This window comes from Pleurodeles waltl, chromosome 1_1, assembly GCF_031143425.1.
Source record: "Pleurodeles waltl isolate 20211129_DDA chromosome 1_1, aPleWal1.hap1.20221129, whole genome shotgun sequence".
Classification (NCBI taxonomy): domain Eukaryota; kingdom Metazoa; phylum Chordata; class Amphibia; order Caudata; family Salamandridae; genus Pleurodeles; species Pleurodeles waltl.
Window position 1 is genome coordinate 128,605,684 of NC_090436.1, and position 25,191 is coordinate 128,630,874.

The window sequence follows — 25,191 nt, forward strand, 5'->3', positions numbered from 1 at the left end:
TACACAAGTTAAAATGGGACCATCACAGTCGCACAATGATAACAATTTCAGATGTTGGTTGAGCACAATGAACACATTTAGTTTTTTTACAGCTGACTGTCTAATTGTGCCTTAATTCAATGGGCCCACACACAGTCTGCCATCAGCAAAATCACTCACATTTCTGTCAGTGCTGTACCATTGAAGAAGATCTTTTCACAGACGGATCACCTGGTAACAGCACAACTCGCTTTGCTTATGGTGGACATTTTACAGACAAACACCTCTAAATTGCAGTCACTGAGCCATTAGCTGGTTTCATGTACATCCATGATGAAACATTTCATGCTCATAACTCTGGGGACCCGGTATTTAATTCATGTCTTTCTTTAGGCATTATGTTCAGTGGTACAGGGGAGACTAGTGTTAGACTTAGGCCCTCATTATGAACACGGCAGTAAAAACCGCTGTGTTCATGCTGGCGGTTAAAACACTGACCGCCATCGTCCCCGGAACCCCGCTGGCCGCATTAGGAACATTCCTGTGGGACGGCGGGTGGAAACGTTGTTTACGCCCGCCGGCCCACAGGAGGCCTGGCCGGGACAATGACGCCAATGCCTCTGTGCTGCGGGTGCAGCTGCGCCCGTCGCAAGGATCACTCCCCGACCTGCGCGATGGGGTACCCCGGTGCACCCCTTCCGCCAGCCTTTCCCAAAGGCTGGTGGCTGAGGAAACATTATCTGAGGGGCAGCACCACTGCCCTGTCCGATAATGTTTCCGACCGCCGCCAGGCTGCCTGGCGGAGGCAGCTTGGCGGTGAGTGAGGGCTGGTGAGTGAGGGCTGCCGATGACGGCCCTCATGGGGTACATTACGTGGCGGTGTTGCCCGCCTTGCCGGCTGGTGGTTTTACCCGCCACCGCCGGCATGGCGGGCCACACCGCTATGTTCATAATGACATCCTTAGTCATGGTTAATAGGAAATACAGAATAAATTGTGAAATATGTACACACATCAGTAATATAAATGGAATAATTATAATTCTAACACAATGCTAATACGCTCTTCTTCTGCAGGGATAATATTTGACTATATTTATTGTGTGTTAGTTGATTTGTTGTGCTATTCTATATTGATGATGTGTAGTAGCTAATCTCTGGTAAAGATGTATGCTGTATAAATTATTTTGTGATACATGTCACAAATGTTCTTCATGAAGAGTTTCTCCACTTATACGGAGTCATAAGTATATACCATTTTGTGATGTCATGTGTGTGGATTTCTTATTCTGTAGAGACCATGACGAGTGCACATTTAAACATTTTATGATGATGTCAGTAGTACACTTTTGATAAAGGTTATGTTGTGTAGTGTTTCTTTCCTGTTGGTAATGGGTGTAATTTTCATCTGATTTTTTCAAATGCGTATTATGTTATGATGATGCAAGTGCATTGTTTGTTCATCAATGAGGAGCGTGTGTGTGTGAGTAGTTTACATTCTTGGTTGGCAATGGATACGTTTTGTATATAAGGGGAGGGCTGTATTCTTCAAGGTATTTACTTGTAGGTAGCATGGGCAAATGGTTTGTGCTTGTATGAGTGCATGTTATGCGTGGCTGCAGTCTACTGGCTTTCAAGTTTTTGTTTGTGTTATTTTACTTCATGAAGGCGGCCAAAAGTAAAGTTGGTGTAGGCAGACCCACAAAGTACTGCCCTTGTCTCACTGTTAAACAACGTCTTCCAAATGTTTTTCTAAAAGCTATACCAAAAAGTATAACAGTCACTTACCATCTTTGAAGTAGGCCATGATGCATGCTTCTGTAGTCTCTGCCATGTGTCTGACGGATGCCAGGCTCTGACATGCTGCTGTTAAAAGAGGCAGCACTTGCAGGCCACACACTTTTTTGCCAATCCATGTGCTCAAGCTGACCCGCAGAGACTCTGCAGTTGTGATGCCAGCATTGTTTAGCATCATTAGAACCTCAGTGAAGAGACTGCTTAGCATCATGTGACGCTTCTGAACGTCCATCTCTAAATATGAGAAATGGGGTACAATACGTAAGAAGATAACAATGATTGTGTTGCTCACTTATTGTACAATCAATACTTCCATTACGTTTTTTACATTCAGAACTCAAAATAATGCTGCGTAATACAAGAAAGTTATGCTCAGCAAATATAAAGAATACACAACATTGAAACACACAGATTAACCCCAGTTTATATTGCAAAGACTGATAAAACAAGAGTTTCAGGTCATAGGGGCTAATTCAAAAAGGTAATTCACACTTTTAAGCAAGTTTACACCTTTTAGTAAAGTGTAATACTTACGGCATTCACACACTCAGAGTGCAGGTTACTACTACAAAAAACAGCAGTAAGTCCAGCACTACACATGACCAATCACTGGTACTTGGTACTGCAACACCCTCCCAGAGGAAATAATGGAAGTAGGGGCTTTAAATAAAAACCCATAGAAAATAGTGTATCTTAAATTAAATTAAAGAAGATTATTTAAAATAGTAGAAATACACACAGATATATATTAATGGTACAAAAATATATAACAGTAGTACAGATGTATTATTTAGCTATAAAAAAGAAACCGTTTTAAAAGAAAACATAATAACAATGAGGTTTGTGTAAAATAATTAAATTAATCGGAATCACTTCTATCCATTACATTAAATAATTAATACACATAAAAATATGTTTCCTTTAGGTGAGAAATCATGTTTTTTAATTTATACTTGACAAAAATTATTTTAATTTCATTTTACGTATCTCCATCAATTATAGTTTTAATTCAAAATTAATGTTATAGTGCTATAGCATGATTTTATTTTGTTCTACTTTTAAACTTAATATATAAAATGAAGTTACATGAATATTTAACAAACATATTCTTAATATTTAATTTCGAACTAAATACACTTTTTCATTTTTCCCTACACTTTAACATGTGGAGAGCTCTGCTGCAACTAGTCAAAGGTAAACTAGATAGGATAGATATCCTAGCACATATATGTGATCCCAAGATGGTCCAGGTGACCTTTTACCAGCCCATAACACAGTGTGCTGCCTGGTGGCCTGGAACCGCATTGGTATGGGGAATGTGTGTTCTATATGTACTTGAACAGCTCATGCCCTCAGTAACTGGGACATCAATGAAGTAAACTGCTTGTGGTTTAGTAACCTGGCTGGGGAATTTGGGGCTAGAAGATGTATGAGAACAGCACACCCTAGATCAAAAGAATATTCCTTCCACTCAACAGTACATAACCTACAAGTCAGACTGGTTGAGCATATGTAATATCTGGGTAGATCCATGTCAGATCACAATCCTCAGCTAATAAGCATGACACGAGTAAGATATAGCAAAACCATCACGAGGACTGCAAAGCACCATGCTTGAAAAATAGGCATTTAGAGGAACGTTAAACTGGTTATCAGGGGCCACTCTATCACTGTATCAGAGTGGTGGTGGGTGTCAGGAAACAATGGAGCAGAAGCTGAACATCTGAAAGAAGATATTACATGACTTTTAACATAATGTGAACAATAATCCCAACAGTAGCGATAAACTGGTGTCAGCTAGATAGGAATATGCCACACTGCTGGAAAGAGTGCTGTGACTTAACTACACCTACTATGTTGAACATACTCATAATGAATGAGACAAGTCATGTCAATACCTCTTATGGCTGCTTAAATCCGAGATAAGAGGGCCACCCATGACAGGAATTAAAGTTAGTTGAGAGGCTATAGTATACACACATGATGCCAATGAGGTGTAAATAAGGATAGTTGTTCTGGCAAATGCAGAAATGGGCCGGTAACTAAACATTTTAATGAGTACATTGCAAGGTCTTGCTGGTCTAAGGACAAAGCAAACAAAAGGACATCTGGCAAATTCACCTCTAGGAGGTCAGTGTCACCACACCATATTACAAACTGGTTCACAGCGCCCAGTGTGAATGTATTTCACAGAAGGCAACTGGTGGTGAAAATCCACTACTTCAGGCAGTAAATCGAATGAAATGAATTGCACTCCTCAATCTCCATGCACGCTATATTTAAAAAACAATGGCCAACCCAGTAACCCTGGGACCTGGGTATTACAATAGTAAAGGAAACAATGGTCCCTTTAGGGGGAACGGTAAACCTGAAGTTCCTCGGAAAATGGTAAAAGAAGAAACATCAAATGATTGGTTTTCCTAGAAATAGCTTGGTTTTATTAAATTATACATCATAAAAATCACAGAAGAAAAAAACTTAATTTGTTCTGTATAGGCATTTAAGGATGAAAAGGTGCTCGCAAACAACGCTACGGCACAGTGAAAGTGAGGTAAGTGAGTAGAAAGTGCACTAGCGCTATACAATATATGTACATATACAGTGAGTGATTAAGGATGCAATGGTGTATCATACACACTATGACACAGAGTAAAAGGCTCCAAAATCACATAAAAACAGTACACTATTATTGTTTCAACGTTTCGGCCCATTAGCATTACTTATGCAGGGTCATTATCAGGACGAATTTTGAGCATTCCATGTAGCCGCTACACTTTCATTTAGGCTTTTTTCCTATTTTACTGTAGTTCACAACTCGATGGAACTACTGCACATGGGGATCTGATTATCACTTCATAGAAATACATCTTTTTTCATCAATTCAAATAAATTTTTTGCAATCCATTTAGAGCGTCACTACAACATATAGGACATGCCCATGAAAATACATGTCCTACAAGTCAAAGGGCAACATTGAGTCTACCAGGTCTAGGGCAGAAAGTCACCATTTTAAATATGTCTTTTCGAAGGGAGGCGTTCCAGGTTTGGAACTCCAAGACAGGCCCAAGGGCACTATCCTATTTTGGGATGTGGAAGCAGCGAGAATAACAACCCACACCTTTCTCAAAGTCTGGTACCCTCGTTTTGGCACCCATTGAGCCCAACATACCTACCCCTGTAACAGGATTGGAAGGAGCTCTGTGGGTGGGATATGGGGTGGGAAGGAGAAAAAGGTAGGGTTTAGTCTTTTTGAATAACTTGCAGGACTCATCTGATAGCTGTGAAAGATCGCCACCCGAGGAGGAAGTGCTGCATTATGCTCCCTCCATTGGTTGGGTATGTGCCACTGAGGGTAAACTAAAGCAGTTTGTTGGCCATTGTGAAAGGTTAAAGGAGTTGGAAAATTGATACCCCTGTTGACCTGTCCACAGCCGCAAAAGTACTGGGTGGTTTGCTGTATCACTGGCTGTGATGGCTGTTTCTGCATGCATCAACAATAAAGTAAGGTGGCTGGGTAACAAGCAGCACACTCAAGCAAGTGCCCAAAAGTATAAACAGAAGTATTGATCAAAGAATTCAGTGCTCAAGAGGAGAGGGAAAGCCACCAAAACACCACAATTGGAACAAAGTCCATATTAGAACACAAAGCCCCCGAGCACACAAGGTCAGTCGAGAAGTCCAAAATCTTGTTGTGATCTTTGTTTTATTCGCAAAATGCTCAATACTGAGTAATCAGCTCTCATAGTTTCTTCAAATACTGGCCGCCAAAGTGTCATTGTTGAATAAATTTCACATCAACTTCATAAGGGATAGAGTAAACACAATATTTATTAACTAAAGTGATATGCTAGAAAACCAACACCAAAACCTTAGTAAACTCAGATAGTGTTAGTCAAGGAAGAACTACAGAATTCTCATACAGTGTCCAGAAGTCATTGTTACTCATATGTTCAGAATACAGTTTTGCCAAAACACCTTATGTGACACAACAAACATCGATCTAGGAAATTATGAACTAATAAATTGACCAAGAGTGCATTAATCCCCAAAAATAAGTAACCACATTCGGAGATCCAACATTTTATAAAAAGGACTCACAGATATAAGTATCTAAGAAATATATGTATAAACCACAAATTCATAGTCAAGAGAGACGAAACCTACTATAAAACAAAAGGGCAGTAAAACAAGCTTCTGTATCAGGCAACCATTACTTTAATAAGTGCCAATAGCGCAAATAGTATAGTTAATACTGAATTACGACTCACTGCGACCCAAAAATCTCACTGAAGCAGATTCAGCAAATATTTAGGCCACAAATGTGAAACAACTGAAAGTATCTGGATGGGGGGAAAACAAAGTCAATGCCTAAATCAGACTCAAACACAATTTGAGGTGCATAACGAATATAAAGATTCCAACTGTTTTTTGGAATTATCATCAGCACTGTAAAAACAATGACCACATTTTTATTAATTCCAGCACCAATTAGAGAATGTGGACTAACTTAAAGTCCATGTAATAAATAAAACCAAAACATTAACTGCCAAACTACTAAAAGTGCTAACTAGTTCTGTTATCAGTGTTATACCACATATTCTCATCTTAAACATACAGACGGACCCAAAACTGTTGTCACTCAGTGTTGTGATTAAAGCTAATAAACTCACTAAAAGGAGAGTATTCTTAGTATGTGTACATTCCCATGTGTGCGTAAACAGCGTCCTGAGCAGGCATAATTATGAACTTCCTAAATAGTCAACTAAAAATAGACGGACGACTATTCAGAGTTGCAAGGCACATCCTATCATAAAATGTGCCATCTTAAAATATTTTGACATATAATAATTAACAGAACTAACCTTTGTCTAGCAAACAAAGAAGACAGGCAATAAAATAATATAAAGACAAACAAGGTATGGTAAACACAACAAGTGTTGTTCATATATAATCTCACGTCCAAATCTGAAAGTAGATTTAGAAGCAATGTTTTACCAATTTCTCCTAGTCTATGGGTAAACAAAAAACTAAAAAGGACACCCTAAACCAAGCATCACAGTATATGCGTAATCAGTCATATTCCAACATTAGAAAGGTAGACTAACCAATAAGAGGGTTACCAATGTCAATCTGTAAATTACAGAATTCCATATTGTAGTCGTCATTGAAAACGCAAGTTAATTAAGTTTACACAAAACTGTGATTTGTATCTAATCCAGAGATGTCTAAAATCCTCAAAGTACACTAAAGGACAACCACACTACAGTCCTAATCGAATGTCTTGGATTATCAAAGTTCCACTATCCTCACAATCAACTTGTCAAAATTAATTTTCCAACTTTTTACAGTTATAAATCTGTGCAATAATCCCAACTATGTCAATGGAGGAATAACCAGAGATAAAAAAGTAGAAAACTCCACAGAGACCCACAATCAATGTCATATGGGAGTAATTAATACATCTAGGTAAACAGAGGTAAAATCATACCCTCTAGAATAAATGTGTGTAAATAAATGGAGAAAACTACAAGGGAGCTTTTTGTCGTGTGATTTACAATACAAATATTCAATCTCCCAAGAAGTAATGTAACCCATTATCAATATTGAGTTTTATGATCCAAACAGCCTCACAGGATATAAATTTAAGCTCCCTGTTACCCCTTCTTAGATCGACAGGAACTGTTTCCACACTATGAAATGAGAAAGCCTTGTTAAGTTCATTCAGTAGTGTGTGCTGCGTGTAGATACTTCTGGTCACCCTATTTCACAGCTCTCAAATGTTCAGAGATTCTCTCTTGTAATGGTCAGATAGTACTACTAACATATATCTTTTGAAATTTAGAAATCAAGATGTAAACCAAAAAATTTGTTCCACTGTGGATATTAGATTTAATCACAAACATATGGTTGTTGTTGTAACTAAAACTCCTTATCTTGTCAATTGCAAGGACCACATTTGGAAAAAACAAAAACACTAGTTACATTGGACCACCAAGGTGCTAGGGGTCTATGTATAGAGCAACTGGGACTAACAATACCTTTCAGTGTATATGTGATATAATATATTTATTAATCACATTGTCCTCTGTGAGTAAATGCTAGTGTTTATTAAGGATTTTGCCTAATTCTACTCGCATCAGGACCAAAATTATAATTGGTCTAGATAACTCCTTAGTATTATGTTTCCTAGGTATCTCATTGTTAGAAATGGCCTCTCTACAGGGTTACCTTGCAATGATCCAACGACAAAACACAAGTTGGCGGCTGCGATTGTTAAGAAACTATGTGAGCTGATTACACAGTATTGAGTACTTTGCAAATAAAAAAAGATCACAATAAGAAATTGGACTTCTTGACTCACCCTATGTGCTCAGGGGATCCTTGTTCTGTGCCAACCTCATGGAATATCCTCTGAATTTCTGGAACTAATGAGGAAGTTGCTTTGCAGGGGCCAACGGCCCGAAGGAACGTGCTGTGGCTTTGCTGTGTTTAAAGCATTCCAAATCAAAATTCACCTTCTCTCCAAACCCATCAAAAGGCAAATCTTTAACTGATGCCTATATATCACCAGATAATCTAGGTAGCCTCATCTAAGCATGTCTACCAAGCACAACAGTGGCACTAACTGCCCAGTCAATAAAGTCCATGATATCCAAACCTCCACAGTGAACATTCTTGTCTCAGACCTGCCCGTCAAGGACTGTATGAGCCATAGAGGCCCTAGGGTCCTCCCGGATATTGCTCAATAGACAGGGTGCGTTTAGGGAGCACAGTGCCAGGCTGGCAGAGAAAGCTTACATTTCCCAAAGGCATCAATCATTTTGGATTCTCTATCCAAACAAGTGGCTTGAAATTAATTAGAGTTCATCTCACTGGGAGAGTCCTTTACAATAAGGCTTTCCAGATTAGGGTGATTAATGAGAAAATCCAGGTCACCAAGCACTGACCTAGGAAATTCAGCTGAAAGGCAGGCAATAACATGGTTTCAAACACGTAGCCTTCACTGTATCTGTCAGTTCCTCATTAAGTGGGAGCAAGAGCTTAGATAGAAAAGGACCCAGGATGCAAAATGTCGGTCAATACATTTGTTTTAGTGTTTAACACCTAATACTCTAGTACTAGCTAGTACTGTAGCAAGTACCTTGTACATAGTATTAGTACTAACTAGTACCCAAGTAGCTAGTACTGTAGCATTCTAGCACTTCGCCTCTCCTTCGAACCATCACTGCAAAATGTGGCCCATGTGGCAAGTCAAGCCCACTGGTGTTTTGTAAATCAAGATATAAGGCATCATCAGTTTAATGAGGAAAGAGAAAGCCACTGCACTCACCATTTATTATAAGTATTCACCTCATAAGCTTTGGAGAAAAATTCTGCCTTCACATTTCTATGATCTTTCTGGAATTTTGCACAAATAATAATTTCTGTAAATGTCTCACTGAGAAACAAAACAAGTATTCATCATTACCAATACTTTATTTCGGATATAAACAATTGAAGCATCCACAAAATATATTTCAATAAATAAATGTTATAATTTAAAAATTTTGGGGGGTGGCTCACCCCTCAGTGTTACAGTTCCTGAGGGGGGAGGTGTGACGCAAAAAGCACAAAGGCCCTCACCCCAGGGGGTCGGAAATTTGTCTCTCAGTGGCAGGCTGCCACAGACCAGTCAGTCCTGCACTGAAGGATTGGGTGAAAAACAAGGGGCATCTCTAAGATGCCCTCTGTGTGCATTTTTTAAATAAATCCAACACTGGCATCAGTGTGGGTTTATTATTCTGAGAAGTTTGATACCAAACTTCCCAGTATTCAGTGTAGCCATTATGGAACTGTGGAGTTCATTTTGACAAACTCCCAGACCACATATTTAATATGGCCACACTGTACTTACAATGTCTAAGAATGGACTTAGACATGCAGCTATGCCCTCACCTCTGGTATAGTGCACCCTGCCTCAGGGCTTTAGGCCTGCTAGAGGGGAGACTTACCTATGCCACAGGCAGTGTTTTGTGGGCATGTTACCCTGAGGGGGATGCCATGTCGACGTTGTCTTTTTCTCCTGCCAACACACACAATTTGCAATGGCAGTGTGCATGTGTTAGGTGAGGGGTCTCTTAGGGTGGCACAACACATGCTGCAGCCCTTAGGGACCTTCCCTGGTCACAGGGCCCTTGGTACCACGGTTACCTTTTACAAGGGACTTATTGTGTGCCAGGGGTGTGCCAATTGTGGAAACAATGGTACATTTTAAGTGAAAGAACACTGGTGCTGGGGCCTGGTTAGCAGGGTCCCTGTACACTCTCAGCCAAATCAGCCTCAATATCAGGCAAAACGTGGGGGGGTAACTACAGCAAGGAGCCATTTTCCCACAAGGATGAAATAAGTACCCTAAAAAAGCAGGTTGCCCAGCTTCTTATGAGGACATCCGCATTGCAGAGCAGAGGACGCTGAAAACCGCTCAAGATGAAAAAACATTCGCATAATTGGCGTCTCTGAGAATACGGAGACTTCTTCCCTTGACTCATACCGAGAGGACTGGTTTAAATCTTGGGTGCCATCGAGTTCCCTCAAGCCCTGGTTCGCAATAGAATGGGCGCATAGAGCACTGAGGACCCGACCCCCTCCAGGGTCCTCACTGAGACCAGTCATACTTAGATTCTTCAACTATAAGGACAGGGATGTGGTGCTGCAGGCGGTCCGTACCCGGGATGAGTTGTGCTGTAATGGAGCAAAGATTCTTGTATTCCCGGATTACACCAGGGAGATCCAGCAACAGCGCCGCTCCTACACTGAAGTGAAGCAAAAACTGATGGCCATGGAAATACCGTACCTTCTTCTTTTCCCGGCTCGCTTCCGGGTGGTACACGCCAACAAAACCCGGTTTCCAGAGCCTCCGGAGGCAGTCTGGATGAGGTTGACCTGCGCGCGGAGGGGGCGGTCAGCCCTGGGTTCAGCTCATCTGTCTTCCAAACCAAAAAGCCAGCAACACCGTACCAGATCTGCGAAGTGCAGGGGAAGGAGGGGGTCCCGACCTGGCTCTCCCTTGATGCGGTTGAGAGATGGGTCAGCTAGCCCAGCTTCCTATGGAGAAAAGGACACAAAGGAGACTCACGAGACAATGGCCGGAGCTTCGAGGGGGGTGACCCCCCGGCCTGGGGGGTTACCCAGGTGACTCTGATTTGTCCAGGAGCCCGATGCTTTAAGTGTTAAGGAGGAATGGAGAAGGGTGAGCTAATTTCAACACTTGTCTAATTTGTGTAATGCAACTGTGTATTGAATAATGTTTAACGAATCCGGCTCTATGGAGGGGTCACTACTCCTAGCTACTTTAAGTTTTAGCTAGGGTTTCTAGAGTTCACTGTTGTATGAGGGAAACAGATGCTTCTGGAGGGAAGTATGGGACAGGGCAGGAATTGGGGGGGTCAAGGGTTTCCTGGTCAAAGTGTAGCCCACGCTGTTGTGGAGAATTGTTATTGGTTTTCCTTTATTTGTTTACTTCTTTCACTTCTGACACACAGGGTCTTAGACACACACATTGTTTAGTGGGAAGTGCGGATGGATATGGAGAAGAGGGTCCCACTCGCCCACTTGAAGGAGCAGATGGACTGGTCCCCTGCTCCATTGACTTTTGCACACATAAATAGTGGGCCCAGTACAAGTTCTCTCCTGGAATGTTAACGGACTGCTGGATAACATTAAGCGCACAGCAGTCCTCACATATGCCTACCGCCATCAACCTGATTTGCTCCTGCTTCAGGAGACTCACTTACTTGGGGACCAGTGTCCTTTTCTAGCACGTAAAGGCTTTGATAGAGCTATCATGCAAGGTTTGCTCGTGGGTCGAGGGGGGTGGCGGTGCTACTGCGCCGATCCTTTCCCATAATGATCACAAAAGTGCAGAGAGATCCCGGAGGGCAATTCTTGGTCCTGTCCAGGTGCCCTGAGGGGCTTGTACTTCATGTTGTATGTGTGTATGCCCCCCCCACCCTCTTTGCGCACAGTTTTAAACGACCTTACCAAAATGCTCCTCGATCTGCCTCAGGGGACTACTCTGATAGGGGGAGACTTTAATGCGGTCCCTGATCCCCAGTGGGACGTGTCGGGCTCCACTGCACCCTAGGCAGGTGGCGGCCTCCAGCCTGACGAATAGGATGGCATCCCTAGGGTTATGTGATGCATGGAGAATCTGCCAACCACGACAAACCCAGTTCATGCACACCATGGCGGCACACCGAACACATTCTAGAATAGACCTCATCCTTTTACCAGCCACAGACCGCAGCCAGCTCACGCATATTGAGATCCGTTCGCTGGGTATTTCTGATCATGCCCTGCTGCAGCTGGTGATGGGTGGAGCCTCGGCGGCCACCCGCCCACTGTGGTGAATGAATGCATGGTACTTACTGCATAAACCCTTTGCCCAACAATTCCAAGTTGTCATTCAGGAATACTTTTCCTTCAACGTGACCTCGGTCCCCTTGGCGGGTACCTTGTGGGGAGTGTGTAAGGCTGTGGTGATGGAGCGGCGAAGGGACTGGTCAGTGCCCGAGAGAAATCCCAGAGGCTTCACATTTTGAGCCTGGAGGCCCGTGCCCGCCGTCTTGAGGCTACTCAATCCGCACTGTCCACTGAGGAGCTGGATCGGCAACTCAGACTTGTGAGGTAGGAGATACGTGACCCCTCACTGGAGGCAGCAAGGCACTTATGGTACGCCTCCACCCCCTAGGTGATGGGAGACAAAAACGGGAAGCTGCTTTATTGGCTGGTATCACACCATCATGTATCTAGAGCTGTCCCCGAAATTAGTACCACGGGGGAAAGTGATCACCAAGTTACAAGAGGTAGCAGAGGCGTCTGACTCTTACTACAGCGACCTGTACAAAGCCTCCTTGACGATCATCCCAGAACACTCTTGCAAATTCCTAAACGACATTCCCTTCCCAGGGCTGCCTCAAACGGACAGAGACATCCTTGATGAACCGATAACGGGGGAGGAAATATGTGAGGCGATTAAGTTACTGGGGGCCGGGAAAACTCTTGGACCTAATGGGTTTCCGCTGGAATTCTACAAAATGTCCCAGGAAGAGTTAACACCTCATCTGCAGGCCCTCTGTGAGGAAGTGGCCCGGGTGGGGTCCTTTTCTAGAGGAATGGACATGGCCACAATAGTGGTGCTCCCCCAAGACACAGCCTCTGACCAGGTCTTGCGCGGACTACAGACCAATTTCACTTATCAATAACGACGTAAAAATGTACACCAAAATTTTTGCGACCTGCCTCAAGAGGGTCCTGCCACTTCTGATTCATCCTGACCAATGTGGCTTCATGGCCAACCGGAGTACGTGTCATTGTATACGTCGTCTTCATGTAGCCTTAGCTTGACATCACCGCATCCCCTCTGACGCAGCGCTCCTTTTTATTGATTTGGAAAAAGACTTTGACACTGTGGACTGGGAATACTTACACCCGGTGCTCATCCAGGCGGGCATGGGGCCCAGATTTTGTTGAATGGTCCAAGCTCTCTACATCAATCCAATAAGCCTGGGTTCGGGTGAACAATACGCTGTCCTCCACCTTCTCTGTGGGCCAGGAGACACGCCAGGGCTGTCCCCTATACCCACTACTATTTGCTTTGGCTCGTCTGATTAGGATGGATTCACTGTACAGTGAGTGGAATTGGGAGCAGATGCATGAAGATAGTGTGTGGCGTTGTACGCGGACGATGTCCTACTGTATATGGCGAACACTAGTGAAACCGGCCCGCAAAGCTTTCACTTGCTGCTTTGCTTTGAGGAGGCATCGCGCCTGCAACTGAACCCGGCTAAGTCTGTGCTGGTGCCACTGGGCCCCTCACAGGATTGTTATGACTGACAGACACAGATGCCCATCTGCCAATTGAGTTTTAAGTACTTGGGTGTCTGGGTGACTCTTCTCCCTGAGCTAACATGGGCTTTGAACATGACCCCACTGGCATCTCGGGTGAAGGTAGACTTGGCGAAGTGGCTGTCCCTGCCATTAAATGCCTTGGGCCGGGTGGCTTTATATAAAATGATGATCTTGCCTCGGTTTCTGTACGCTCTTCAGAACTTCCCGCTTTCAGTCCTTCGCTCGTGGTTTCGGGCCCTAGATCTGGCGGCAGTCTCCTTTCTTTGGCGTGGCAAGTGACATCGCATTGCGCTGCAGTACTGTCAATGGGGTATTTATGACGGGGGTGGGTATGTCAACCTGTAATTATACTACTGGGCAACTCAACTGTTGGTCATACATGACTGGTTCAATGGGGGTTGGGCGAACCTAGCTTACCAGCTGGAGCTAACGGCTCTGAGTTTTCCCCAGATAATAGCATTCCTCTATGGATCCCCACTCCCCTGTGATTTGGAACCAGTAACTAAGGTGACTTTCCTTTCCTAGCAGGCAGCTTTGCGACACACGAACTCGGAGAATGTAATTACTCAGCAGACCCCCCTATGGCATGGTACTTCGCTGAAGGAATCGGCGGCCTTGCAGGGGTTCGGAAGGTGGGATCTGATGGGAGACGTGGAGACGTGTGGAGGGGAGGGGAGCTATGAGAACCTTTCAGGCCCTACAAGAGGTCCACCAACTTGCCCACACACAGTTCTACAAATACCTCCAACTCCGACATGCCCTTCTTGTACACTTGCCGCACGTTGACACAATACCAGAATATAGCCCGTTAGAGGCCAACGTGCTGAGGGGGGCTTTGGGGAAGGGGGGGGTGCTTCCCAGCTCTACAAAATGCTAATCAACAACACTCCGGGTGACCCGGACCATCTGCAGGCCTGTTGGGAGGGTTGGCTGGGTCCTCTGGAGGAGGCGGACTGGAGGGATGCACTGATGGCACCTAGGTTGATAACGATTCCATCCAGATTGAGGCTGATACAACTGTATTCTCAGTATGGGGCATATCTCTCTCCGGTGCGAATGCATCGGGATGGGCTCCGATCTTCCCCCCACTGCTCCAGGTGTAGGGAGGGCCCTGCAGATTTTTGCCATATAGTATAGGGTTGCTCCTAAATTGTGATTTATTGGCAAAGGATCTTCTGGGAATTGCATGCGGTGGTGGGCTGGGGTCAACAATTATCTCCGACATTGGTCTTATTGGGGTGATGGAAGGGACTGGGGGTTCGAGGGCAGAAAGAACCTTTGTGGATACTGCGCTGATGGCAGCAAAAAGAGACATTGCAGTAGTTGGAACTCCCCCAGCACACTGTCCAAACTGAGGTGGAGGAGAGGGGTCGACTGGTGCGCCAGCCAAGAAAGATCAGTTTATGAGGCAAGAGGGTGTCCACGCAAGCATGTCAAGGTGGTGGGCAGATGGCTGGATCTACTGCCATGAACTTACAGAGACACGAGAGACTTGGGAATGGTGGCTGTGGGCCATCTCTGAGTTTTGGGATTAAGTCTCAAGATGTGACTTTACCTACATACAACAAATCCTTCTCTCCTTGTAGCTTCATGTCTTTTACCCTGTGGTGTCTTATCATGTATCTTCAAAAATCAATACAATTGTTTATAAAACAAACAAAACATTGTTTTCATTCCAATTCAATGCTAAGATGCTACAAAAATAACATCAATTAGTAATAATGTTTCACTAAACCAATTCCTAAAATGCAACAATAAAAGCATATCAATATATTTTTAATTTCAATCCCATCTTTCTGGGTATATAACATACTTCAAATAAAAATGTGCTCACACCAAATACTATATGAGGGGTTACTTAGTACTTCATAATCCTTAAAGCCTCTAGATGTGTACCCCATTGAGCTTTGGGGAGTGGTGGTTGCATTGTTTTAAATTATTAACTATGTCATTCACAAAGAGTGAGAACAAGGTCGGTGCGAGCACACAGCCGTGCCTCACACCCCTATTAATTGGGATTGGCTCTGTAAATTCTCAATGAGCACCACACTGCACTAGGGCATAATTTTCTTGATGCAATCTTATAATTTGGGTTAAAAGATCGTCTGGTACTCCCTGTCTTTAGAGCGTGGTCTACAGAGGACCTCTCGGGACGTGGTCAAAGGCTGCCCTCAGGCCTATGAATACAACATACATTTGTTCTCTCTTGACTTTAATATATTTCCATAAAATACATAAAAGATCCGTCTTTCTAATTACAGAGTTTATGTTAGTCCTCATCAATTTTCATATTAAACTCAATCCCAAATTTTATTAAAATGTATTTGCTAATGGTTTTACACATGCATTCACTGTGCTCGTTTCAATGTCTGTAAATTTAAGACAGTAGAAACCCTTGGTGTCAGACATATTAATAAAACACTTGACCAAGGAAAAATCACATTGGCAAAGATGATGGTAGACAAAGAGTTACATGCATTGCAAGGTCAGATGGCTTACAGTTGGAGGACCTAATGGACAAGGACAGGTTAACTGTGAAAAATACTGAAAGAGAAGAATATATAGAGATTTTAAAACAAATTGGCAATTGGTGCCATAGTAGTTAGAATACTAAAGGTAAGTTACAGAAGTTATTTGTGGCAGTGTGGGTATAGCAGATAGTAACTGTGTATACCCCTCCTATTTTTTGGTTGCTTACACTTGTCTCTTTTCTTTTGTGTTTTCCGGCTGAATATCTGCTTGTCCCTTCTCTAGCAACACAACAAGATTCTGCGTGTGGTAAAGCAAAGAAAGGCAAACCTTGAACAATTTTGCCTAATCAGTCTTAATTTTCAACTACAAAATTCATTATTAATAAAACCCATCATCAAAGTAAAACTTGCATTTCAAAGGATGATTTTCAAATTCAAATATTGATGGAGCGCTGCCCTACACCAGATCAGAGAATGTGAGAATTGGCAAAATACAAGTACAAGAGAGCAGGTTTATCTATATATAAAGTGGAATCAAAGCTTATGATCAGTAAATAACAACAGAATGTAATTAATGACAATGAAGCTCTTTAATTCTTGACATACTGGCAGACGTGGGAAAATACTGGGCCCAATTTAAGGTTTGGCAGATGGGGTTACTCCATCAGAAACATGACGGATATCCCATCCACGTATTATGATTCCATTATATCCTATGGACATTGTAATACGGCAAAGGGGCTGTCACGTTTGTGATGGAGTAACTCGTCTGCCAAACTCTAAATCAGGCCCATTGTCTTATAACAATCGCTCTATGTACAAGTACAAATGTGTTTGAATCTGCGACATTTTGAAAGCATCACTAGTGTCCACATGTCCTTTATTATTACAGCCTTTTGCAATAGGAACACTCATCTTAGTTGACCTTCTGTTGTAGGTTCAGGATTGGTTGAACTTTGACAAAATTCCCTTCCTACTGAAAACGCAACACCAAAATATATGGGTTAGAGATGTAGTTACCAGAAACACAAGGAACTATGCAAAGAAGGATTTTAAACCAATCACATGACTAGCAGAGGTACCCAGCCTCAAATTGTTTGTATGTAGTGCAATTCTTCCCTAATAGTATACAAATAACTAACCTATGCCAAGATAATGTGCAATCCCATTAATACAGTTTGGGGTCATGAATGCTAGAAAAGCTCTTGTATTGACTCAACCAGAGTTCAACAATCATTTTACAGATAATGTACTGTCAGAATTGTTAAAGGTTTCTGAAAAGCCCTTAGAAACGTGAGAGTTACCTCCTAACACAATGCAGAAGCTATATATAGGCTAGAACTGAAAACGATTCTGTAAAAAGCTAGTTTTTGAGTTGTTTTTAAAAACATGAAAATGGCTTGGGCACAGAGTGCAAAGTGCATTGTGTGCCACTTTCTTCCACATATTCAGACAGGAGGATCAACAAAATATATTTCTGGCAGAGGTATTGGATAGAAAAATCAGGGTCTTAATAGAGCTCGCCTTGTGTACAATGGCCAAAGTCACTTTGTTATGCATACTCTGTCAATGAATGCCCTCAAAATAGTAGCTACATTGTCTTATCTGGAGCTACCGAAAAGCAGTACTTCTGTATTTTTTAATCAACTGAAGACTGAATTTGCATAGTCTTGATTGAACTAGTGCATTCTAAACAAGCATATGAAAGCAGGTATCCAAATATGGAAATAGCTCCTTTGGAATTGTTAGCTGTAAAAAGCAACTACGGCTGCTTCAGGTACCAGAAGATCAAGTGAAAGGGCAGAATCAAGATGAATGTTTAGATTTCTTACTGTGGTTGCCGGAGCTGGATTATAGCCCAATCATAAGACATAGCAGCATCATATCACTGGATATAGTAAAACAAGTAAATGTGTATCTGGATACATATTTCTCAACTATGGGGGCATTTAAAATTTGGGCTAGACATTTTCAGCTAAATTACATTACTATACACCACTATTGTACTACGGTAAAAAGGTCATGTCACTCCACTTTGAGCATCAGATGGGAAACACGCTCTATTGCTCAATATCTTCATTTCAGTTCACACTGCTGATTGAGCCTGTGACCCAGATATTGGGGACAGAGACTACATTTGTGAGTTTACTGGTGAAGATGTTGAAACAATGGTGTTACTACAGACAGGCGATATCTTAATTTTTCTGAAACACCCTGATGATGGCCTTCAAAATACTGTTAGACATTGTTGGTCACTGAAGATGTATCCGGGCTGGTTTATGTTCAGGATGTTTCCCCATGTTGAGATTCCTTTTGAGAAAATGGAAGGCCCTCTGTTGCAATGGCCAGCTCATGTAAGCAAATAGCTAGGGGTGACTGTTTGCAGATGGCTTGGAAATAATCTGTCACACAATCATTGCAATGCATCTGACACAATGATCAAAACATTTTGCAGATGAGTAACCTTAGCAATAACACCATATGGCAGTGCTTCCCAAACGTTTTATAACAACAACCTAATTTTTAGAATGACCAACGTTTGCAACAAACCTAGCTTTGATGGACAAGAGGTGTAATGATTTTTTAATACAGTAGCAGCAACTGTATGTAAACATCACAACCCTAACCATGCCCTCCGATAATCTGAATGTGGCCCAGATACTGATCCTCCTATAAAAGTGGCAGATGGTGAACCGCCCTGAAGTTTGGAGCTGGAACACTTTTCAGAACGGGATGCTGGCCTGTGGCATCCGTTCAGTGGAAAAACAAGGCTTCTGAAAAATACCAATGATTTTACCAACTTTGTGAGACCCTTCTACAGCATAGCATGGGGTAGGTCCACATATCCATGTTTTGTGTAAAAATAAGGCCCAATGGTGCATTTCGGATTCCGTATATCTATATATTTTACAGTCTTATATAGCAGAAACACTTCCCAAGAGCATTAGCGCACTTAACATGAGTTCCCGATTACATTACACAAGGTCAGATTAATTTTATTAGCAGCAAGTGAGACTGTCATTTGCCTAGAAACAAGGATGCTGAGCCAACACCTGGACCTCGTTTTCCCAAATCCAAGGTCGGCAGCTCTGATCATTAGTCCACATCCATATTCCTCAATTTATGTGTGAAAGTCATACACAAGTGATATGGTTGTTTATATTATACATAGGAAGCACATTCTCTGTTAAACTGGCTTTTTGCCAGCAGCAGCCAATACTGTAAGCTTCACCTGGAGTCATGCTTGGGAATATTTGCTTAAAACTGGACTTAGGGACATGGTTCAGCACAAACAGGGCTAATTGTTGTAAATATTACTTTACTTATATAGAGATCAGGGCTTCTGCAACCTACCCAAATTCGGCTCGCAGCCTGCAGCCCACAGCTTGGGAAATACTTTTGCATGGTTTGGGAAATGCTACGGTATGGATCTAGTAAAATGATTGTGCTACTGAAATTGTCATGCTATTTGGTGCTGTGTGTCCCAGACTCTTTTGTTATCAAAAACTGTCAGGCAATGGTCGCAAAAGTAATACGGACACCCCAACATCTTAGATTTACAATATCCTTGTTCACACATTCCATTGTAATAAGTAGGGTGAAACACCAATATTTAAATACACAGATACATCCGAAATGATACATTATTTAGTTTCTTTCACAAATACTCTTTGACCGCGTGAAGGTAGTCTAGTGACAGCATGCCCGAGGCTTGGCAGAAAGTGCTAAAGCTCACCGGGTTGCTGAGGTAGCTCTGTGCGACAGGAAATCTGTGGCTAATGGCACCGGCCCCAGAATAAGTGGTCAGCCAATACTTCACAATAAAGTAAAATGCTTGAGCCCCCCAGAAAGGTTTGTCGTGAGGACTTGCATATAACTCAGGATGCAATGTTGGAAGAGCTGGCTTATTCCTCTTTACAATATGAACAGCCAGCAAGATAGATCGTCATGGGAATGTGGCCACCCAGTGTGTCTGGAAGCGGGGAAAGCTTCTTATCCTTGTGGTAGTTGCCCGCAACAACAGTGTTTTTTTGACTGGGACTTTTTTGTTGGAAGTGAAATTTGGTTAGTTGGTACCACTTAACCGACTAAATATGCTATGTAAGCATGATTTTAAACTCCAGCCAATGTAGTCCAAATTTGCCTTTTTGTTAGTCCAATTCTGTATAGGTTTGAAATGGATGAAGCCAAACTGCCTAATCTAGTAGACTGGACTTCAGGTTTCACCTTTTATAAGGAGACTGCAGAGTTAAATACAAATATCAATGAATCTTTGCAGAGAAAAGACTGTTGGCAAGAGAATGATAATTATTGTTTGAAAAAGAATGCAACTTATCACCTATATATTTCATCATAAACTATTTCTTTGGAATCCGGGGAATTATTTACGTTTGTTCATTTTCCTATCTCTTAGCAACTCATAAATAGGTAATCTGATCACTGTGACATCTAAGATAAAAACAGTCTAAATATTTTTTACTTTATAAATGTTTACAATCTGCTGGCTACCTCGTGTACGTGATAATGGTGTTATTAGCAAAACAGAGATGCAAGATCACAAAGAAAACATTCTGTTGCCTATGCCCTCAAAATCAGTGCTCTGCAAGAGAAAAGAAGGAGATAGATGTGAATTAAGATAAAACAGGGGCACATTGAAGTCCCACCTTTTTTAAATAATGAATAAAGTTTGTAGTGTAATGAGAATGCCCTTTGGTGCAGAAAAAAATCCACCTGGCTTTGTGCTGAAGGAGATTATGGGAGCATTCCAATATTACAACCACACAGGAAGTGAAGTGACTGCTATTTACAATGTGAAAAAGCTACAAATGTGACCTTTAAACCAATCCATGAGCATTGGCTCAACACCTGACATAATTCTGACAGCTTGTAACACTACTTTCCTATGGTTAAGTTATATTTCGAAAGGCCTGCTATTATAGGGTCTGTGGGCTCTAGTAAGGCAATATACCGAATCTAATCTAAAGGATCCTTGCTTTAGTAAATCACACTCTAATAATGGGTTTTTTCAGGAAGCAGATGAATATGTCTGTTGAGACTGCAGGTAAACACCTACCTACAGGGCTATAGACAACAATGTCATCAAGCAGCTTTGACATTTCCTCCTCCAATACCGACAAAGTGATTTTCCCAGTCTGTTCCAAGGCACCGAGAAACGTTACCACCTGGTGAATGTACAGACGGCACTTTGGGGTCACATCCTATTGAAAAACAAAATGAAATAAACATAATTATTCCCAACAGTAACGTTTGGTGTTAAAAATATGAAGGATATTCTGGAAATTGCACAACGTGAGAATGTAAGATAATTTCCTTATTAGACAATCTGTAACACAATGTGGTTGTCAAGAGCACGGTACAAGCAGTGACAATAGCTTTTGCCACAGGTCATCTGGAGTGGTGTTGAGTCAAGATGTGGTTCGAAAACGTCTGCCAACCCAAACACCTCTGTTACACTTTAATTAGGAAAACAATAAACAGGCTACATAGGCAAAAGGTGACATTTAACAACAAGTACATTAAATGGCACCGTGCGCACATGGAAAATGTTTGTATATCAACAATGTTTGCAAAACAGTTTTCTGGGTCATTCTAGCGTGTTCCCTTGAAAAATAGCCAAAGAACATGACTGCACATGATGTACTTACAAAGAAGACGTTGGTGTCTGAAGAAGCAGTGAAGCCAGCCGACACTTTTAAGAGCCTTACTACCAGTTCCGATGAAGGATCCTTTGCCAAGATGGTTGAAGCAGCATAATGACTGCCAAAGTAGTTGATGATGTTTTGATAGGAAACAATGTCAACCAGTTGCCAAGAGAGGGAACTTGCTTGCCCAAGGAGATTAAGAAATGGTGATTCCTGAAAAGAGAACGTTATTTTTTAATGAATAATGAACTGTTTAAAATTCTGGTAAAAGGCAAGTGACTAGCATAAGAATACCTATTTCACATTTCTACTTCTATGCTAATATCATGATATAACACAAATATTAGTCTTTCACTGTCAGTCAGGTTTCAAGAACCTTTATGAGTCTTCCAGGACAATCATCTCCATCTGGAAACGCGACTAATTTTGCAATTAAAACTGGAAACGATGAACCAGCTAATCAAACCAAATATGAAAATTCATCCTCTAAATCAGTCACATTTTATTCTCAACTTGAATACAAATAAAAGTCGCTCCATTCATCAAATAATGCCACAAAATGAGTTACTACCAGACTTCAGTTGCCCATAGGCATTCCCAGTTCAACTAAGCATAAGCAGAACTGCAAATCTACACTGCCATTATGCCTAATACCAGCAGCAACGATTCTTTAAAGTACTTACTATACGGATGGGTTGGACTAAGGAAATCAGGTTATCACGAAAATATATATTTCCTCCACTATGCGAATTTCTTTTGATTACATGAGTGCATAGCAAATAGCTAAGCAGAAAGCCATGTGACACATGTGAGGCAGTAATGTTTAGCAAAACTATGAAAAGATAACCCCATGCGAGCCCAGCAGATGTGAACTATGAGACCACCTTTGGTGAGAGCAGTGAAAGCAGCCATGGCCCTGGTAGATTGGCACAATTGTCAGCTGGAGGGTGTTCCTTGGCATGACATCTCTTAAAACAAAGGCTAACCCAAAGTAAAATGGTTGCCTTGGTCACCTCTTTCCCTTCTAAACACTGGCAAAGCTCAAAAAGTGCTAATCATCTACTTTGTGAGGTTGCATGTAGTCAACAGAGCAATATAGTGAACAACTACAATCCAGTCTTTGCAGATGTTCCTCCTCTTTGGTGCGGTTAAGAGGAGGAAAGAAAGATGAAACAGTGATTGACTGGCCAAAGTGGAAGGCAGAAACCACTTTTGGTAAGAAAAGATAGACAGATACAAAGAACCAGTTTATGTGGGCAGAATACTGTGAGTAGTGTTCAGACCACGTCACTGTAATAAGACAGATTTCAGTGTCAGGAGTTCAACCCAGATAACTGTGCAATAACTAAAATGGGATGCCAAGAGGAACTTTAAAACATTATCCAAATTCCACTAAGAAATGTTACACAGACTCTAAAGGAATAAGTAAACATTACAGAAAGTGTTCAACTAGTGGTGATTTAAAGAAAGCTTTGCAGGGAGAGAAACAAAGGCTGATAGGACAATTAAATAAACCTTTACAATAGTCACTGCTAGGACCAGCACAGGGGGGCTTTTCTCGAGGGCATGGACTACTGATCTCAGTGAGGTCATAACCATAGCTGTTCACTGAGTGATTAATGGCAGAGCAGTTGTGCATATGGCAGAACCTCTTCTGCTGGTGCATAGACCTCACAGTACACTTCAGGTAGCACTTGTGAGCATGTAGGATCAGCAGAGGAAAGTAAGCGTCCTAGAGGACCAGGGACACCTGCCAATTCTCTGTAGTGAGGGCCAGCAAGACTTTCATGTGATAATGGTCAGCTGCACCAGCTCTCACAGAATAATGCAGATTAGTCTCAGGAGCACCATCTTTTTCCTCAAGGAAAAAGGTTTGTAATGCCAAGAGTGTGAGGTTAGTACTTCATTGCATAGGTTTCAATACCATTATAATAGCTCAGGGATCAATGCATCTATTGCAGACTTCTGAAAGGAAAGCTAATGATACAATGAATAGATGTGCCACTGAGATCTTCAGGTAACCTGCACATCATGGTGCTAGTCCTGATGGAGCTCAGACCTTCACCTCCTTAACATGACATTTCAGGAGTCTAAATAACCTGGATTAATAAATAGCATCTATGAGCAATTTCCTGTCACAGTGTGTGGAGTTATTCTTTACACAGCATGTTCCTCCTTAGTCTTCTCAGGGAGGTAATGTGAAGGAATATGAGCTGAAAACCAACAGAGATAATACTTTGGTGAACATCTTTCTATAAAACCGAGTACTTTAATCTCACAGTAAAACAGAATATTGCACAATACTAATCACAACCTCAGGGTTCTAATTGAATCATTGGGCCCCTGTTCTCTTTGCAGGTTATGCCCCACTTCAACTGCTTAATAGCTGTTGCAGACCTACAGATGCACCAGGTACTGCTTGCACCCCAGCTCTTCTCAGAGGCAGCGTGTGTGGGGCCTCAGCGACAACCTCTCTTTGGAACAGGAATCACTGGAGAGAGTCAGTGCGGCACCAGGACAATGTCCTGGGCTGTTTCGGTCCTCCAAGTCAAGTTTAGACTTGCACTCAGACACAGCAGTTGCAACCTCCAGGCTGACTCATCAGCCTCCCTGACTGATCGGCTCCCGCAACAGCAGCAACACGGCTCCTCAGTTCCGCCCAGCATCACTAGCTCTCAGGCCCATGGTGGGATGCAAGATGAAACGGTGTTGAGCACACATGCAAATTCTTGATACAGCCCACATGAGAATTGCACTGAGAGGCCAGGCACTTTAAAGCAAAAGTTCCTCCTGGCTTTGGTCTCTTAAGGCAGTCACCTTTATCAGGTTGTCCCTCATTTCAGGAACATGCTGGATATTTCCCTCCTGGACAGTCTCGCCATCTGCTGGGCAGGGAACTTTCCTTTCCTCTCTCAGCAGGGAGACAGGCTTATAGGCACATGGCAGACTGTCAACTCCTCCAGCAGTAAATAAAGACTTCAGTTAATATCTCCTCACAAATTATAGACTGGCTGTCATGCAGACACAAGTCCTGCTTACACAGCAGCTCTGTGAAGCACTCTCTTCCTTGGGCATGAAGAACGTGGAACTGAAACAAAGTGGGGTGGTTTGGATTTCAGTTTTATAAAGATTTTCCAGATAGAGGATATGGATCCACTGGGAAATACTTCAGAACAGTTTAGGGAGGTGCTCTTTCAAATGGAATTTTCTGCCTGCTTCTCAGACACAGCCTGTGTATAAGGGGATGACTCTCAAAGAAGGTAGCAGTGGGACTGGATCTAACTATGAATACCAAATGAGGACACAATGGTGTATGGGATCTCTGCACCTTGCTGTCTCCAGCCTTCCAGAAGCAGTAATAAGGATGAGACAAAAGAGCAGGCCCTGCCTAGAA

General features: G+C 42.3%; 1 protein-coding gene across 2 annotated transcripts in view; it reads right to left on the minus strand.

Annotated features, from left to right (window-relative positions):
* Positions 1-25,191, minus strand: part of EPG5 (ectopic P-granules 5 autophagy tethering factor) — a 568,130-nt gene that overhangs the window by 78,602 nt on the left and 464,337 nt on the right. For both annotated transcript variants that reach the window (XM_069218853.1, XM_069218854.1), the window contains exons 38-40: positions 21,801-22,010; positions 21,209-21,353; positions 1,766-2,008 (exon numbers count right to left, since the gene is read on the minus strand). In XM_069218853.1, the coding sequence (XP_069074954.1) occupies positions 1,766-2,008; positions 21,209-21,353; positions 21,801-22,010 (598 nt within the window). The remainder of the gene's footprint in view (positions 1-1,765; positions 2,009-21,208; positions 21,354-21,800; positions 22,011-25,191) is intronic.